Raw genomic sequence first — 19,894 nt, 5'->3', positions numbered from 1 at the left:
CAATATTTTAATCCAGAGCCAGAACTACTGAGCTTACATGTTGAAATGACTGAAGCCTGAGCACGCTAGAGCCCATGCTTATAACAAGAGAAGCCACCGCAAAGAGAAACCCACACACGGCTACTGGAGAAAAGCCCACACACAGCCGAAAATGAACAAACAAATGCAGGTTTTAAAAATAAATAACCAGCGGGATAGAATGAAATCACATGAAAAATTTAGAAAAATTTTGATGTATGTAAAGATAAAAATAAGACACATCAAAATTTGTGGTATGTAGCTACAGTGATGTTTAGAGGGAAATTTATAGTACTAAACATTTTTATTATAAAAAGACAAAGATCTAAATCAGTGAGCTATGGTTCCATCTTAAAGTGACTAGTAAAAGAAGAGCTAATTAAACCCAAAGGAGCAGAAGAAAGAAAATAATAAAAAAAAAAAGTATGAAAATAAATTATTACATTGGTAAAATGTAGGTTACCATTAAAACCAGGGCTAGACACAATGGCTTACTTAAAATGAATAAAACTGTACTACCGAAAAAATATAATCACCAAAAAAACAGTAATAGTATAGTTGTCATTAAGATGAAAAGGGAATAAGACATTTTGTCTCATTTTTGACAGTCTCTGTTTGTATACAATTTGTATATAGTCTCTGTCAACACTGCATTATGACGAGAAGATACCATTTGCTTTCTTGGCTTTCATAGGCAAATGTAGATTTAGATTTTCAAATTTTGCAGATTTCCTAAAGGCGTATCTTAAATACTTCACAACAGAAACATTATTTTTAAAGCACCATATATGATTTTTTAAAAAATTTTGTCATCCAATTGTTAAGTATTTAACTCTAGGAGATCTTTGTGTTATTTGGAGGCTTTTCCCATGTCACTTTCACTAACAGTGACATCCGACACCTTTTCAAGATCTACACCTCATCTGTGTAATTCATTTGCACAAATTTTCAATAGGTTACTGCAATCCAACAACCATCTAGAGATTTGCCTACAAAAACTTTGTAGAGATGAGTAGAGACAAACTTAGCTGCCAGCAGACAATGTTGTTTGGGGACAGATGTTGGCAACTAATTCCATAAGTGTTCAATATATTTGTGAATATTTTCCTATCGTACCGACACTTTAAAGCGTATGATCTCATATAATGAAAGTTTATTTACTCCTAGAGATTATTCACTCCTTGTATTACAGATTCAGAAAGTTTGAGTGACATGACTCAGGGACACAGGAGCAAATGTCAGAGACCAAACCTAGGTACACTTAATTTGTTTTATTTTCAAAATACCATTAAGTAGTAAACTATAGATACATCTCAGACATTTCATCCAATCACAGAAGAGTTTTCTCTACTCCAAAGCTCACATAAAGTTAATTATTTATCTCCCCCTTTGCATGATGTATACATGCAACTAAGTTAAGAAATGACATACATATTTATTATAAACAATAGGAAACTGAATCTCAGGTGTAACAAATTATTTTTAGAAAGACATACAAGGAAGAGACCACTCTCAAACATTTGTGCAAATTTCTATGCCTCTCTTCTCTATTTTTACTTCTTTATATTCTCTCAGGAATTCATGTCAATGAATTAAACCAAAATTTTACATCTAAAATGCAGACTTCTATTTAAATAGTGCCTTTTTCCAGTTAATGAGCCCTTAAGATGTTGATCCATTCTTGTCCTAGTAATGCTACACAAAAATCTTTAAAAAAATAATGCGTTTTAAGTGCCTGTCCCAAGCAAAAACACAAAGTTAAAGGGTTGCATTAATACTGTTGCATCAACAGTACGTGGTACACACTTGCTCTTCTCAAACCAGCTTTGTTTTTTTAAGAAAATGAACAAACAAAGGAACAAACATACAAAATCCCTTGCAATATGAATACCATAACAAAGCAGAACTCTGCAGAACTAACCAAAGAAACCAAAAATCCCAGTGTAATTTCTTGCAAATCACCCTCTACTGTTTTGGGGTTTGGTTTTAGATTTGAGCTGAACGAGCAAAACAAGGAAACAAACTATCCAGGTTTTCAGCACTAGACTATGAAAATAAAGGAATGCTTGTCTGAAGGTGTACATTAAGGCTGTATATTGTCACCCTGCTTATTTAACTTATAGGCAGAGTGCTGCTGCTGCTGCTGCTAAGTCACTTCAGTTGTGTCCGACTCTGTGCAACCCCATAGATGGCAGCCCGCCAGGCTTACCCATCCCTGGGATTCTCTAAGGGAGAATACCGGAGTGGGTTACCATTTCCTTTTTACAATGTGTGAAAGTGAAAAGTGAAAGTGAAGCCATTCAGTCATGTCCAACTCTTTTGCGATCCCATGGACTGCAGACTAGCAGGCTTCTCCATCCATGGGATTTTCTAGGCAAGAGTACTGGAGTGCACAGTACATCTTTTGAAATGCCAGGCTGGATGAAGCATGAGCTGGAATCAAGATTGCTGGGGGAAATATCAATAACCTCAGATATGCAGATGACACCACCTTATGGCAGAAAGTGAAGAGGACCTAAAAAGCATCTGGATTAAAGTGAAAGAGGAGAGTGAAAGACCTGGCTTAAAACTCAACATTCTAAAAAACAAAGATCATGGCATCTAGCCCCATCTCTTCATGGCAAATAGATGGGGAAACAATGGAAACAGTGACAGACTTTCTTTTCTTGGGCTCCAAAATCACTGCAGATGGTGACTGCAGCCATGAAATTAAAAGACATTTGCTCCTTGAAAGCAAAGCTATGACCAACCTAGACAGAATATTAAAAAGCAGAGACAACACTTTGCTGACAAGGCCCGTCTAATCAAAGTTATGGTTTTTCCAGTAGTCATGCATGCATGTGAGTTGGACCATAAAGAAAGCTGAGCACCAAAGAATTGCTGCTTTTCAACTGTGGTGTTGGAGAAGACTCTTGAGAGTCCCTTGGACAGCAAGGAGATCAAAGCAATCAGTTGTAAAGGAAATCAGTCCTGAATATTCATTGGAAGGACTGATGCTGAAGCTGCAACTCCAATACTTTGGCCACCTGATGCGAAGAGCTGACTCATTAGAAAAGACCCTGATGCTGGGAAAGATTGAAGGCAGGAGGAGAAGGGGATGACAGAGAATGAGATGGTTGGATGGCATCACCAACTCAATAGACATGAGTTTAAGCAATCTCTGGGAGTTGGTGATGGACAGGGAAGCTTGGTATGCTGCAGTCCATTGGGCCGCAAAGAGTTGGACACGACTAAGCAATTAAAGTGAACTGAACTGAAATGTCATTAGGGAAGGAGTCTGTGGTACATGGGAAGACTCAGGTGAGTATGAGAAGATTACCTCATCTAAGGTGAGTGATTTTGAGGAAAGAATGGAAAGAATATTACCAAAATGAGTTGACTTTTTTCTTTATCCGATACCTCACCTTTAACTAGAACCCTGTGTATTACAAAGGACCTCTGCTTTCTAAAAAATGCTTTCATCATTCAGTTCAGTTCAGTTCAGTCGCTCAGTGTATCTGTCTCTTTGCGACCCCATGAATCGCAGCACGTCAGGCCTCCCTGTTCATCACCAACACCCAGAGTTCACTCAGACTCATGTCCATCGAGTCAGCGATGCCATCCAGCCATCTCATCTTCTGTCGCCCCCTTCTCCTCCCGCCCCCAATCCCTCCCAGCATCAGAGTCTTTTCCAATGAGTCAACTCTTCAAATGAGGTGGCCAAAGTACTGGAGTTTCAGCTTTAGTATCATTCCTTCCAAAGAAATCCCAGGGCTGATCTCCTTCAGAATGGACTGGTTGGATCTCCTTGCAGTCCAAGGCACTCTCAAGAGTCTTCTCCAACACCACAGTTCAAAAGCATCAATTCTTCAGCACTCAGCCTCCTTCACAGTCCAACTCTCACATCCACACATGATCACTGGAAAAACCATAGCCTTGACTAGATGGACCTTAGTTGGCAAAGTAATGTCTCTGATTTTCAATATGCTATCTAGGTTGGTCATAACTTTTCGTCCACGGAGTAAGCATCTTTTAATTTCATGGCTGCAGTCACCATCTGCAGTGATTTTGGAAACCCCCCAGAAAAAGTCTGACACTGTTTCCAATGTTTCCCCATCTATTTCCCATGAAGTGATGGGACCAGATGCCATAATCTTCATTTTCTGAATGTTGAGCTTTAAGCCAACTTTTTCACTCTCCACTTTCACTTTCATCAAGAGGCTTTTCAGTTCCTCTTCACTTTCTGCCAAAGGGTGGTGTCATCTGCAAATCTGAGGTTATTGATATTTCTCCCGGAAATCTTGATTCCAGCTTGTGCTTCTTCCACTCCAGTGTTTCTCATGATGTACTCTGCATAGAAGTTAAATAAACAGGGTGACAATATACAGCCTTGATGTACTCCTTTGCCTATTTGGAACCATTCTGTATTCCATGTCCAGTTCTAACTGTTGCTTCCTGACCTGCATACAGATTTCTCAAGAGGCAGATCAGGTGGTCTGGTATTCCCATCTCTTTCAGAATTTTCCACAGTTTATTGTGATCCACACAGTCAAAGGCTTTGGCATAGTCAAAAGCAGAAATAGATGTTTTTCTGGAACTCTCTTGCTTTTTCAATGATCCAGCAGATGTTGGCCATTTTTTCTCTGGTTCCTCTGCCTTTTCTAAAACCAGCTTGAACATCTGGAAGTTCACAGTTCACGTGTTGCTGAAGCCTGGCTAGGAGAATTTTGAGCATTACTTTACTAGCGTGTGAGATGAGTGCAATTGTGTGGTAGTTTGAGCATTCTTTGGCATTGCCTTTCTTTGGGATTGGAATGAAAACTGACTTTTTCCAGTCCTGTGGCCACTGCTGAGTTTTCCAATTTTGCTGGCATATTGAGTGCAGCACTTTCACAGCATCATCTGTCAGGATTTGAAATAGCTCAACTGGAATTCCATCACCTCCACTAGCTTTGTTCGTAGTGATGCTTTCTAAGGCCCACTTGACTTCACATCCCAAGATGTCTGGCTCTAGGTCAGTGATCACACCATCGTGATTATCTGGGTCATGAAGATCTTTTTTGTACAGTTCTGTGTATTCTTGACACCTCTTCTTAATATCTTCTGCTTCTCTTAGGCCCATACCATTTCTGTCCTTTATCAAGCCCATCTTTGCTTTCATCTTTAACCCACAGTTATTTCACAAAGGGAAGGAAATGCAGAAGTGCTTTCAAACACGGATGCAGTCTGAATTACATGGGTCACTGTTTTCCTTTTTAGATTTTGCTTAAGGGGTTTCAAACCATGATTCCAAAACAAAGTCTCTGAAGGTGTCACCAAAACACCATGACGAATCAGAGATTATTTCAATACATTATATTCAACCATAAATTTGTAAACTGTAGTTTTAAAAAAAAAACTTGTCATCTAACAGGCTGCCTCATTCAATTAAAATCAAACATCCTTTTATATTTATCAAATACACCTTTAAAATTATGAATTAATCAACTATATATTAATAATTATAAAAAATGATCACTGATTCCTTAGAGTCACAGGAAATTTTAAAAATTAAATCTTCAATTTATATACATTCTTATTGCATAAGTATGTTTAGCTTACCAGTAAAAGTATGATTCGTTAAAGTGCAAAATTATACTGAATTTGGTAAAATTCTGCAGGTTAGACAGGATAGAAGTTTTAGTTCCAGTAGACAAAAGAGTGATATAAAATTTCTAACTGACCATGAAAGTTACAAAAGGCACAAATATATGAGGTTGGTATAGAGAAACTATGATATTTAGATTCCAGCAGATATGTTAAAAGTTTTATTAATTTTAAAATGTCAATATCTGCAATATGTTAGAAACTGCAGCCTTTGGAACTATTTAAAGTTCTGATAAAACTTTTTCAATGCCAACTTTAAAATGTGTGAATGTGTATATGGTTTTCAAAATGCTTTTAGAATTTGTATAGATCATTGCCCTGTACATCATGAGAAACGCTGGACTGGAAGAAACACAAGCTGGAATCAAGATTACCTTGAGAAATATCAATAACCTCAGATATGCAGATGACACCACCCTTATGGCAGAAAGTGAAGATGAACAAAAAAGCCTCTTGATGAAAGTGAAAGTGGAGAATGAAAAAGTTGGCTTAAAGCTCAACATTCAGAAAATGAAGATCATGGCATCCGGTCCCATCACTTCATGAGAAATAGATGGGGAAACAGTGGAAACAGTGTCAGACTTTATTTTTCTGGGCTCCAAAATCACTGCAGATGGTGACTGCAGCCATGAAATTAAAAGACACTTATTCCTTGGAAGGAAAGTTATGACCAACCTAGATAGCATATTCAAAAGCAGAGACATTACTTTGCCAACAAAGGTTCATCTAGTCAAGGCTATGGTTTTTCCTGTGGTCATGTATGGATGTGAGAGTTGGACTGTGAAGAAGGCTGAGCGCTGAAGAATTGATGCTTTTGAACTGTGGTGTTGGAGAAGACTCTTGAGAGTCCCTTGGACTCCAAGGAGATCCAACCAGTCCATTCTGAAGGAGATTTCTTTGGAAGGAACGATGCTAAAGCTGAAACTCCAGTACTTTGGCCACCTCCTTTGAAGAGTTGACTCATTGGAAAAGACTCTGATGCTGGAAGGGATTGGGGGCAGGAGGATAAGGGGACGACAGAGGATGAGATGGCTGGATGGCATCACTGACTCGACGGACGTAAGTCTGAGTGAACTCCGGGAGTTGGTGATGGACAGGGAGGCCTGGCGTGCTGTGATTCATGGGGTCGCAATCAGTCAGACACGACTGAGTGACTGATCTGATCTGATGGTAATTTACAGATTACCAAACAGGGTCCCTAGTCTATACCCCAAAATGAATGCTTTCTTTCAACTGTAATCTCTTCAGATCATAAACAGATAGCCCATAACTCTAAGATTTTTTTATAGAATTATAGCTTACAAGAAAAAATATGTTTGGAAATATTTCTGATTTAGAGAAATATTAAAATCTCTAAGAGTTTTAAAAACTAAGTTTTTAAAAAAAGTATTCATTCTGGTAAAAATATACCAAAAATCTAATTTTTAAATGCATCAAAACTATTTGAAGAGCTCCCTTGTTTGCTAATGTGATTTACAAAAACTTTCCCAGTGATGACCTAAATTGTGCTATGGGATCTATGCAAATTTAAAAGTAGGTATGACAGTTTGGTTCATAAATACTTTATAGACTGTTTTTAAGCCAAATTTTAATTATTTGGCATTACAGATACTTGAGGTGGTTCTTGCTTTGCTTCCATCTTCAGTAGTGATAGTTGAGTATTTAAGTGACTCTGTAATTTTCAAACCGATTAGTAAGTAATCTTTAATATTTTAATTTGATCATTAGCCACATGTCAAATTTTTTGAGGAAGGTCCTTACCCTCTGTTACATTTTGCTATTTCATCAAACAGAAGTTTCCACCGCGGACGTCCAATAAAAAGTCTTGAATTCAGTGCTTGATATTTTTCTCCAATTATCTTCTGCCAAAAAGAAAGCACTATGCTTTATATGACACAGAATTGGGCAAATAATTCATTTCTATAACATCATCTTTCCTGGTTCTGTGGCTTCCTACCAAATTGCTGTGACATAAAGAATATAAGTGTCAAATGGCAACCTATTAAGTATAATCATTTAGAAGCACCATTTCCTCCCTCTTTCCCTTTAAAATCCATTATCTTCTTGAAAACCATTAGTACAAATGACTGACTTTCCTAGACTGACTTTCCTAGACTTCAGTCAGTTGCTTCATTATGAAGCAACTGCAGCATTAAAGAATGCATTCTAATTGCCTCATCTCAAAGAGGGCGCAACACATAAGCTTTGTTGAAGCATTTTTGTACTGCAAAGTTGTCATATTTGGCTCATTATATGAGTAAGATACTGCAAATTATCATCATAAATTTGGGGAAATGATCCTGAACATGACAGTCTAATACAGCAGAGCTGCAAATTTGGGATCTATCAAAACAACTTCTAATGGACTGCTGTTTGCAATTAACAAGAGTATTAGATCTGAATTGATGGTAAAGAGAGTCAAGTGAGAAAGAGAAGTGTCCGAGTCCCAGAGAGACAAACTGAGAACCAGATGTAATTTATGCTTCATATCTTAATCACTGCAAAACCATGAGGCATAATGATTCTGATTTGCTTCATGACAGTATAAAATAAAATGTTTTTACGTACCAAGTAGGGTAGAAATCTGACTAAAAAAATAGGCGTAAATTAGTTTTGAAGTAACAGACAAGCATTCATATTTTGCATTCAAAGAATTACAGAAAATATATGATGGAAAATACAACAATAAAACTTGTGAAAGCATTCACGCCCGGGTTTACATGGCTATCCATCTCTTCAGTGTTGTCTATATAGCGTTTCCTCACCTATGATATGGGGATCACAATATCATTTACCTCTTGAATCTGTTGGAATCACATGAGAAAATATGTATGAGATGCTCAATACAGCGTCTAGCAGTGAAGTAAATAATGCATGATGGATGTTTCGTTTTTTAGTTTCCCTTTAAGAGAAACAAGCTTAATTGTGTATGACCTTATCTTCTCTTGCCACATAAAACCACCCCTCGATGAACACAATCACAAAACTATTCACTTGTGTTCTCATCTCTAGGTGAGGTGACAGTGAAAAGGAGAGAGATGAGCTCCAAGGTCCACTTCAGTCCCAGGTGAGGACAGATGAAAGGCAGAAAACGGTTGACTTCAAGGATGAGCCGTGAGTTTGCTGGATACATTCCAAAAGTGGCTTTCCTCTGGGAATCGTCTCTTCAAACCACCTGCAGAAATTTTCTTCCAGCACAGCCCCTACAGTAAATCATCTGTTCTCAAGAGACTTGTTTAATTTACAATAACATCCAGTCACATACCTGTATCCCATCTGTCTGACTGAGGTACAGCTGAATGTTGACATAATCAGGTCTGTTCTCTTGCCAAAACTGAGAGGACATAAAAGTAAATAGACATTAAACTGTGTTCTGTATTCACAGATTCTCTCCTAACCTAACATATGTGATTCTGCAATCTGTTAAGATGTATCTGGTCTTACCACAGCCAACATCTACGAGCAAATGTGTATAATACACACATATATGTGTACCACATACATGGCATTCTAACATTAATAACCTGTCCCTGACAGATTTAATTAGTTATGATGAAGGAAATGGATGGGATTAGTTCTGCTATCTTCATAGACACAAAATCAAATATGCTAAATACTATAGTAATATTCCTTTAAATCCTCTCACTTATTTATTTTATTTGCTGAGTCTCTAAATTTTACTCACGATTTCACTCAGACAGAACATGATTTTCTTTTCAAAAAAGTCAAAAGTGATACACAAAATGCATGCTAGGCATCACAGAAACCAAAACAAATGAAAACAAATGAGGTAGGAATGGAATGGAATCATTCCTACCTCCTTCCTATGCAGCAGTGATTCCCCTTATATAAAAATGTATGAGGCAGGGAGTGTATGTGCCAAAATAAAAGTGTCTGGGAAAGCTCTCAAACACTTTGATATCTTGAAAAATAAATGGACCAAGAAAAATATCCAAAGAAAAGTGAATTCAACAAAGGGCGTAAAAGGGTTTTGACCCAGATGCTTCTTTCATCCAGAAGGCAAAACGAATCTGCTCACGACCCTGGCCTTGCCCTGGCTGAATCCTGAGTTGTGAAATCTACATTTAAAAAAATGTTATTCTTCTTAGGGCCTCCTTTCACCTCCCTAAAACAAAGAAATGCTAAAGAGAAGGGAAAGAAATCAAAATCAGGAGAAGGAAGGAACACAACAACCATGGTACATTCTGGAGAACAGAGATGAGTATCTGATGTGTCGAATCTGAGGAAAGGCCCAGAAGAGACCAGCACTTCTGCAGCAGCCAAACTATCACTGAGCGTCAGTGTGCACAGTAGGCTTGCTGGAGAGGGTACAGTTTTGCTGGATCTTATTGCAGCAAAGGAACCAACTGATTCCAAGTCCTGTTGCTATTATTCATTGGAAAGACTGTTGCTGAAGCTCCAATACTTTGGCCACCTGTGTGAAGAGGCAACTCATTGGAAAAGACACTGATGCTGGGAAAGATTGAGGGCAAGAGGAGAAGAGGGCAAGAGAGGGTGAGATGGTTGGATGTCATCACTGACTCAACACGAATTTGAGCAAACTCCAGGAAATAGTGGAGGACAGAGGTTGCAAAGAGTTGGACGTGACTTAGTAACTCAACAACAACTGTTTTTATAGAGCGTGAAAATAATGATTTTTAAGGGATATATTGGGACTCAAGCTCAAAGTTTTAGGAATGAAAAAAGTTATTTTGCAAATACAGAGTGACTAAGTGAGGTTATAGAACCCCTCTGGCACCCTTTACAGTAGTAAGGGCACCTGGCAGGTGACCAAGAGACGTGTTTCTATTGCTATCACTGTCTGACCTTGAGACTTCTAGAGAGGCACTCAACTTACACAGGCCCCAGTTTCCTCATTAGGACAATGACCTCATCTCACAGATTTCCTCCAGAACTAAAACTACACATTCTCTGATAGGTGGCAATGCTAAATTATAAAATCCCAATAAAAACCTATTTTATTTTGAAAGTGATAAGTGATGATTCTCAGAACCCATAATATTCTTAAAATATAATAATTATATTCCATGCCACAGATGCCTCAAGTTATATCCAAACAGTAAAGTCATTTTAAAGCCCTTTATGAATTGAATCAGGATGCACGAATCTTAACTGTGAAGGAATGGAGGAATTTCCAAGTGCCAGTAATGGACAGCCCCTCACAAAACACATGACTTGCACTGATTTTTGTCTTAAATGTCTCCCGGGATGCTGCTCTGAGATCACGCCAATAACTGCTGCATCAATAATGTGTTCGGTGCCCACAGGCTCCAGAGAGAAGAATGCAGATTTAAATAACGCATTTTAAACATCAATGTCTCCATTTTAGCTTATCCCTCATTGTAGACAAAAAACAGTATTTACTAAAACACACACACACACACACACACATGCTGAATTTGGTAACTCATTTGCAAATGCAGAAAATAAAAGTCTTTTCCTTTTAACATCACCCTCAGAGGGTCAAAGGACCCATGTCCATCCCCAGCTCTTGATGTGAAAAATCAAAACAGGTGTGCAGAGGTGTGTGTAGAAGATAATCAACACCCCATTGTTTACACTAGTTTTAAGCATTTATATTATTTATTCCATGGATTCCTAAGTATTAAACATATCCACCAAAAAACTTGAGAAGAAATTTTAAGATTCAACTACTTTGAATATCCAGCCATTTATATATTTTTTATTTCCTTTATTCCTTTCCTGCTCTGCTACTTGCCCTATAAAGCATCTATTATTTAAATGTGCTCTTGGATGCAATTATAAGTTCTATATCTTTTCAAGAAAGAAAATTTTAATCTAGAAAAACAGGCAAAGGTAGAAATGGGAACTCCCAAGAAATACAAGTGGTTGATAAGCAGAGGAAGAGAGGTTCAATCTCATTTGTTTCAAGGAAAAATACAGTGAGATCCCCTTGTTTAAGAAATGACTAGAAATGTAAAAGATTGGTAATATAATGTTTGGAATAAATTTCTCTTATATCCTTTGGTGGAAATGTAAATTGTTTTAGCATCTTTGGGGGACATTCTGTCAGTACCTATTACAAATTTAAATTCATTCCTAAAGTCCTCACAGCCTCCAACTCAGGAAGTCCAGTTTTAGACATTAATCTAGAGAAAACACACACTTGAAAGCGGTGATGATGTTCTTCTTGAAGGATTCTCCTCTCTTAACCTTAAGTACAGAACTACTACCTCTTGGTTTCCTACCGCCTCACTGGCCACTCTGATTAATCTCCTTTCCTGACTTATTACCCATTTTCTGCTCCTCTGGAAGCTGCAGTACTCCGAGAATTGTATTTTCACATATACTCTCAAGATGACCTACAATCATATCGGTCTACTCAAATCCTTTCAGTGGCTTCTCATCTGTCTGTTTTTTTCCTCCTGATTTAGCAGGCCCTTGGTGAGTCCCAGGAATTTGCACTTTTTTTTTTATTGTGGTAAAATACACATAGCATAAGATTGATCATTTTAGCTGTTTTTAAGTATACAGTTGATTAGCATTAAATATATTCATATGGTTGTGCAACCATCATCACCAATCCATTTCCAGAATTTTTTCATCTTCCCAAACTGAAACTCTATACCCATTAAACAGTAACGCCCCATTTCCCTCTGGGAAACCTCTGGCAACCACCATTCTATTGTCTGTCTCTATGAATTAGACTACTCCAGGTCCCTTATATGAAAGGAATCACACAATATTTGCCCTTTTGTGTCTGGTTAGATAGAAATACACTTTAAAAAAGCAATTTGCGGAACAATACAAATAGTATGTTAGAATTTTCAGAATGCTCATGAGTAACATCTGGTTATGTGGATTAGATGGTGATGTTACTTCATGTAGATTACAAAAATCTGTAGCAATGATGCATATATGTATTACCTGAATAACTTAAAAATAGATATATTAATAAACAAGTAAAAGTTACAGGTAAGATAGATGAAAATGCCTGCTTTCATCTCTGGAAGGAATACAGCTTAGAATTCGGGATTTTTGAAATTCTGTACACTGGGCCAGAAGTTGGCTGATGATCCACTTGGAATGTTGAAGTTGGAGATACGAACTATGAGAATAAAGGCTGAAAAGTGTTACAGTAATTGTCTGCAGATGTTTTCTTCCATCTGTCCTCAGTCACAATCCCATTTGCATTCATATTTGCATAATATGTTTTCGATATGCATGTATTACCAACCATATGCATTCATTTCCATGTTAAAATATTCTGTTAAAACATGTCCTAGATATACAAATTCACAGATACCAATATCTGAAAAGATGTACACCAAATTATTAAAAGATTCTATCTCTGTTTTTTTTTTTTTAAGCTTAAGGGATATTTTTCCTCCTCACTACTCCTCTGCATATTATTCTATAATGAGCACCTATTACTTTTATAATTTGAAATAAAATGGCTACTTTTAAAATTTAAAAGACTGCAAAAGTAAAAAGAAACCTAATTTTACCTTGTTATACAACACACAGAGTAAGTCTGCAAACCAGCGGAAGGACTGGATATCTCTGCATACCCAAATAAAATACAATCTTCTAAGCTTGTATGGTTTCCAGTCATCCCTTTAAAAATGAAATAACACAGGACTGATTATGATGGCAAAAGAATTAAGAATCCCTATATCCTTGAAATTTTGCTTCTCATTAGTAGGTAATCTACAGAGAAAACAGTCATCTACATTCTAGTATCTGATACACCACTTACTCTAATTCTCAATTTAAAATGCAATATACTGAGTCAGAGATACAATATAATCCATGAATTAAAGTGTTCGTGTTTGTGGATACTATATGCATATTACCCATTCCACTTGGCAATAAACTAAACTCCTGGATCATCTCTGCATCTCAGGAAAAAAGTTTTCTTATTTTTCTGTTAATTCTATCACTCAGAAGGGCGCCAATGGTCATCTTGCCCTGGGTTCCAGGCAAAATGAGCCAAAACCATTCCGGAAAGCTGGTTGTTTATCCCCTTCTTAATAATCATTAAAGAAAGAGATTTCACAACCACCTACTATGTAATGCATTCCAGCAATTCACAATTCCAAGTCTGGATTCCTCCTTATAATTATGAAGTAAGCTTGAGGTTAACAAAATATTACTCCCTTGTTTAAACTTTAGGTGTCCAAATAACTTGCAATATGTTTTCAGAAACAACTAATTTCTGGCTTGGAATATAGTTATTTTTTTAAGAACCTCTCAAAAGGTCCCAAATTTATATCAAGGTTTTAGAATCAAAATATCATTCAAACACATCACTTCAAATTATTATTTCTTTTTTCGTACTTCATAAAACAGACTTTTAATGAAAATTGTGTTTTCTTGAAAAGTGAATGGAATAGATTTTGTTTGTGGTTTCATGAGAATCCCTGTCAATTAATTTTTGCTTGTAAGCCAAAACTAAAATAACTGAATAAGTATATCCTGCTTAAGCAATCTTACTTCTGAAATTTCTATTCTTCAGTCTGTTATAAATCTGCTGAGTAACAGACCCAGGAATGATGTGCTCATTTGTCATCTCCTCAGAGAGGATTTCCTGATGATACCTCTACAATAACCCTGACCCTTTATTTCTATATCCCATTAATCTTTCTTCTCTTCACCACACTTCTAATATTTTCTGAAATGATGTTATTTGTGAATTTTTCACTGGTTTATATTTTGCCTGCCCTATTTGAAAGTAAACTTTTCAAGGGCAGAGACACTACTCAGTCATTGCTATATTACCAGTAACTGTAATGTGAATCGCACATAAATGGTCAAAAATATTTGTTGACTAAATGAATTTGTAATGCCACTTACCCCTGATGAGAAAGCAGAGAAATAGGGGCCAGTGGAATGACTTTAATAGAGGAAAAGGACAGAGTAAGGCATAATTGTGATAAGGATGTTATTTTACAAGAGAACATGCTGAAAACCATAGACCACATGTTGAGAAGCACTCATTTATCCCCCTTATCAATCGGTAAATAAGAGTGTTTTGAACAAGTAGAAGAATTCTGTAAGGAATTACTTCTTACTATAAGAGATGTCTGAAATAGACAGCTCTCTATGTGGACTAATGGATCAAAATGACGTACAGCAGAGTGTTGAGGATTGACGCAAACGGAGTTACTCCAATGCCTCCAGCCACGCAGAGGCTAACCTCATAGTTCAGTGATTCTTCAAATGGACTTCCAAAGGGACCATCAATATATAGCCTGTGGAGGAGGCAGACAAGGGTGGAAAAAAAATGAAAGTGAGTTAAATTAAGTTTCTATAATATGTGGCAAGTATGCTAAATCTAGTGTCTAAGCTTTGTAATAGCCCAGGCCTCATTTCATTGTTTCCCTTAGCAATAAGTCTAAAGGAACAAAAAGTGTTGTTTATGAACTACGAATATAAAAACAAGTACATCGGTTTCAATGCATTCCTATTTTGAGGGAAATATTACTTAACGTGAAGGGAAATGTAGATAGGACCAGGATGGTGAGCCAAGGACTAGTTAAAGCTTTGATTTATTTTATTACTATATACTGGACTAAATTAAAATATCTTGTTTGATTGTGTGTAAATTCAATAATGCTATTCTCCATGGTAAAGTCAGTAGCAAAAATATTTCTTGAAACCTTTACCATGTAAACAGAAAAGAAGCTGACCCTGTTCCTCTTCTTGCTCTGGCCAGGTTTATTAGTATAGAGCCTACAACAATCTCAAAGGAATCTCTCATTACTTTGTATATTCAAATATGTGTGTGTGTGTGTGTGTGTGCGCATGTGTATGTCTCTGTGTATGAAATCCCGCTTAACTACAATGAAACTTGTTAACTGCTCACTCAATATTCATCCTTCCATTCTCTTATTTTTTTAAATTGACATATAGTTGATTTACAATGCTCTGTTAGTTTGTGTGTTTGTGTGTATAGCAGTGATTCAGTTATACATATACACATATCTATACTTTTTTGGATTATTTCCCTTTATAGGTTATTGTACATATTGTACAATACTGATTAGAGTTCCCTGGGCTATATAGTATAGGTTCTTGTTCATTATCTATTTTATATACAGCAGTGTGTATGTATTATTCTAAATTCCTAATCTGTACTTCCTCCCCCGTCTTTGGTAATCATAAGTTTGTTTTTTATGTCTGTGAGTCTGTTTCTGTTTTGTAAATAAGTACATTTGTATCATTTTTTTTAGACTCCACATATAAGCATTATTATATAATATTTGTCTTTCTCATTTTGCTTTAGCGTGATAATCTCTAGGTCCATACACATTGCTGGAAATGGCATGATTTCATTCTTTTATGGCTGAGTAACATTCCATTGTATGTGTATATGCTGCTGCTGCTAAGTCGACTCTGTGCGACCGCATAGACGGCAGCCCAACAGGCTCCTCTGTCCCTGGGATTCTCCAGGCAAGAACACTGGAGTGGGTTGCCATTTCCTTCTCCAATGCATGAAAGTGAAAAGTGAAAAGTGAAAGTGAAGTCGCTCAGTCGTGTCCGACTCTTAGCGACCCCGTGGACTGCAGCCTACCAGGCTCTTCCGTCCATGGGATTCTCCAGGCAAAGTACTGGAGTGGGGTGTCATTGATATTACATATATATATACCACTTCTTCTTTATCCATTTATCTGTTGATGGACATTTAGGTGTTATTATTGCTTAATAACAAAACATACATGTTATTCAGGGAAGCAAAGTGCTCAGCTAAAATATTACACATCCAAGACTGACTTGCATCAATTCTGGCTGCGTGACTATGTTCAGCCTAATGTGATTTAAATGTAAGTGCAATTAGAAAACCCGCAGCACTGTTTACAGTAGCCAAGACATGGAAGCAATCTAAATGTCCACTGACAGAGGAATGGATAAAGAAGACACAGTACATACAGACAATGGGGTATTACTCAGCCATTAAAAATAAGGAAATGCCATTTGCAGCAACACAGACAGACCCAGAGATTGTCATACTGAGTGAAGTAAGTCAGACAGAGAAGGAAAAATATTGTACAGCATCCCTATACCTGGAATCTAAAAAGAAATGATACAAATGAACTTATTTATAAAACAGACTTAAAGAATGAGCTTATGGTTGCCAGGGGGGAAGAACAGCGGGAAGGGATACTTAGGGAGTTTGAAAACAACATGTACACACTGCTACATTTAAAATGGATAACAAACAAGGACCAGTGAACTCCGCTCAGTGTTATGTGGCAGCCTGGATGGGAGCGGGGTTTGGGAGAGAGCGGATACATCTACATGCATGGCTGAGTTCCTTTGCTGTCCACCTTAAACTATCACAAGATTGTTAATCAGCTATACTCCAATAAAAAATAAAAAGTTAAAAAAATACCAATCACTCCATCCCTTCTTTTTTTTTTTTTTCCTATTGAAATGTCCAGGTGGCAATTTCAATTTCAATAAAATAACTGCTGTGTTCCTATAACCTCGTAACTAAGACCTATAAACCAGTTAACCAAAATTTCTATAAATGGATTTTAGTGTAACGATAAAAAGAGGTATTTGCAGATGCAAAACAAAGAAAAATTGGAAGGCTCCTTGAAGGAAGCTGTCTTGCTGGAAAGTTGCATCTCTTTATCTCTGTCCCTTTCTTTCCTCCTTCTTGGTACCTGAATACGTGTTGACTTGATGACCTAAATTTATCTTTGATGACTGTAAAATTGCCATACTATGGACTGCTTAGTTCTAGATACCTTTATGTTTAAAAAACCACATATATATAAAACACTGCCATTTTAAAGCTTCTTTCTTAGTAAAAATAAATTTCTTAAAAAATAATAATTGTCCAAAAAAGCAAATTTGTGTAGTCAGCCTAATGATATAAATATCTTTATTGTTAATACTGTTAATCTCTCTCATTACTGTGGGGGGTTTCAGCCAAGAACCTAGATAGGTAAAGAAAAATTACTTTTCATTCTCAACACTTCTTAAAAGGTATAACAAAGGACATTTTATTTGACTAACAAAGAACAGAGTAAGGAATCATGAAGTTACCTCTTTCCTACTTATCTGCTTTCCAGCCCACACACACACCCTCCCCGCACCCTAAATAACTACTCTCTGATATTCTGAAATAACTTTGGGCAAGAAGACAAGAACGTGGGGTTCTAGTCATTCACTAGCATTGGTATCCCAGGCAAGTTACTTATCCTACCTCTGATTTCCTTCATCCAAAAAAAAAAAAAGAAAAGAAACAAGTACCAATTAGATGTGACATGGAAAAAGCCTACTAAGAATTGTACAGGGCCGCAAATATCAGACATGCTTTAATTTAATGGCATCAGCGAGTGCCTCCAGAATACCATCAAGCCCTTGGAGAGTCCAGCATCAACACAAGAAATGAACTAAGTTCAGTGTGAGATGAGAGATGCATGTAGGAATTTGATCTGAAGGAGATTAAATAAATGGGGGGAAATTAATGTGCTCTTATGTAATTCAACATATAATAAAGGAAGGTTTACTCTGAGTAAGGCACAGGTACTATCTGCTGCAGCAAAAAAAAGAAATTAAAAAAAAGGAGAAAAAACAGAAAGAGATTAGGAACTGAGTAATCACAACTTCAGTCTTTAAAAAGGTTATAAAGAGGGAAGTGGTTAAGACAAAAACATACACAAGAAGGAAATACAACACAATTTTAGAAGCGTGTTATATAGCCATATTGCATACATTCAATGCTTTGTATTTTTCACTATAATGCTATACCTGTAACATTTTGTGATGTGAGTACAGTATTATCATCTCCATTCAATAAATGAGGCACTTGAGACCACAAGGGGCCATGACCAGTCTGAAGTTTCATGCCTCCTAGATGGAATATTTGGATGGGGATGGGGGATAGGGTGTGAGGGAGATGAAAAAGTGAAGAAAGATGGGCCGTATCTAGTTTGTAAAGAGAACCTGTTAGGTTGTGCAACTCAGATCTAAATACAACTTTCCACTTGGAAATAAGAGGTACTTCAGTGACAGTCATGGGTCATACGAGAGCATTTTCTGGAACTAACCCTGCCTGTGTCCAAGGAGAAATGGAGGTGTACCACTGCCACCCAGCTGCTTTGTTTGAGCAGCCTGTGCTCCATCAGGCAGGGGCTAAACGTGAAAAAACAAACAGACACTCTCTCAATGAGTGTGTGAAACAAAGGGTGTCACCCAGCATCCAGTTCTCCAAGAACCAAGCCATTAGCCACTGCAGCTGCTGACGATGGTACACCCTGAAAGGAGCTCGGGGTCAAGAAAAGATGACGTGCACTGCGCTCTGGGAAAACAGGCAAAAAGAAAAAAAAATCTTTCATATATAGGTATAAATATTTCAGGAGAAATTTTTATGAACCTGGATTCTTGCATCTTCTACACTAGAAAAATCACTAAAATCATTCATTGGTATATCTGTTCCTCAGACCTAATGGCAAGCTTCTACTGAGATGTGTGCTCGATTACACCAACCTCTTCATCAAAATCACGTGTATGCTGGTCTCCACCCCTAGCTCTTTGAAATCGTTTCTCAAAGCTACCTTAAAGGCTCTTTGCTGGGCTGCTTTCCTCACTAAGGTACTGAATTAAGTCAATTCCCAGCTCTTATGTTGTACGATTTCTGTTTTTTTCCCCAGTTGACACCAGCCTTTGCAGGGATATGAAAAAGAGTCTGTTTTTCTCAGCAAAAGTGATCTGGGGTCGAATTTTGGAATTGTTCAGGGGTGTTTAAGTTTTATAGCCATGCACTTACAAGTTAAAAAAAAAAAAAAACTATTATTATGGAAATTCCAGCAAGGGATGAGGATGGGGCGGGGAGGCTGAATAGTTTTGTTGTTATGATTCTGAAATGCGCTGTCCCCAGTTTCTCTGTGAACATAAAATTACTGTTTAATTGCACATTTTGAAATGTGCAAGTTTCTTAGTAACTAAAATTTCACATTAGAGAATAGATTGAATATTGGAAATATATTCAATAAAGATATTTTATGTGATGTGCTAGCCTAAAACATAAAAGACCTTGTGACTATTAGCTGTGCCCAAAGAAAGAGAAGGCTGAGAGGACAGTATATAAGGGTAAAAGTAAATATATATTTTTTCTTAATAGGCATTAGGTAGATGATAACACTGAACAACTTTATAGCACCTTGAAGGTTATGAAACACATCTCTATCAAGCTCCGGTTTGATCTCAGATCAATCCTGAGTTTGGCAAAAATGGGCATTCCTCCATATATTCT

The 19,894-nt window shown here is 37.1% G+C and overlaps 1 protein-coding gene across 2 annotated transcripts in view; it reads right to left on the bottom strand.

Annotated features, from left to right (window-relative positions):
- NOX4 (NADPH oxidase 4) overlaps positions 1 to 19,894 on the bottom strand; it is a 188,354-nt gene that overhangs the window by 18,265 nt on the left and 150,195 nt on the right. For both annotated transcript variants that reach the window (NM_001304775.1, XM_024986994.2), the window contains 4 exon segments: positions 7,405 to 7,505; positions 8,909 to 8,977; positions 13,134 to 13,242; positions 14,760 to 14,879. In NM_001304775.1, the coding sequence (NP_001291704.1) occupies positions 7,405 to 7,505; positions 8,909 to 8,977; positions 13,134 to 13,242; positions 14,760 to 14,879 (399 nt within the window).

The sequence above is a fragment of the Bos taurus genome, chromosome 29 (genome assembly GCF_002263795.3).
Source record: "Bos taurus isolate L1 Dominette 01449 registration number 42190680 breed Hereford chromosome 29, ARS-UCD2.0, whole genome shotgun sequence".
NCBI lineage: Eukaryota > Metazoa > Chordata > Mammalia > Artiodactyla > Bovidae > Bos > Bos taurus.
This window is presented reverse-complemented; position numbering and strand designations above follow the sequence as displayed.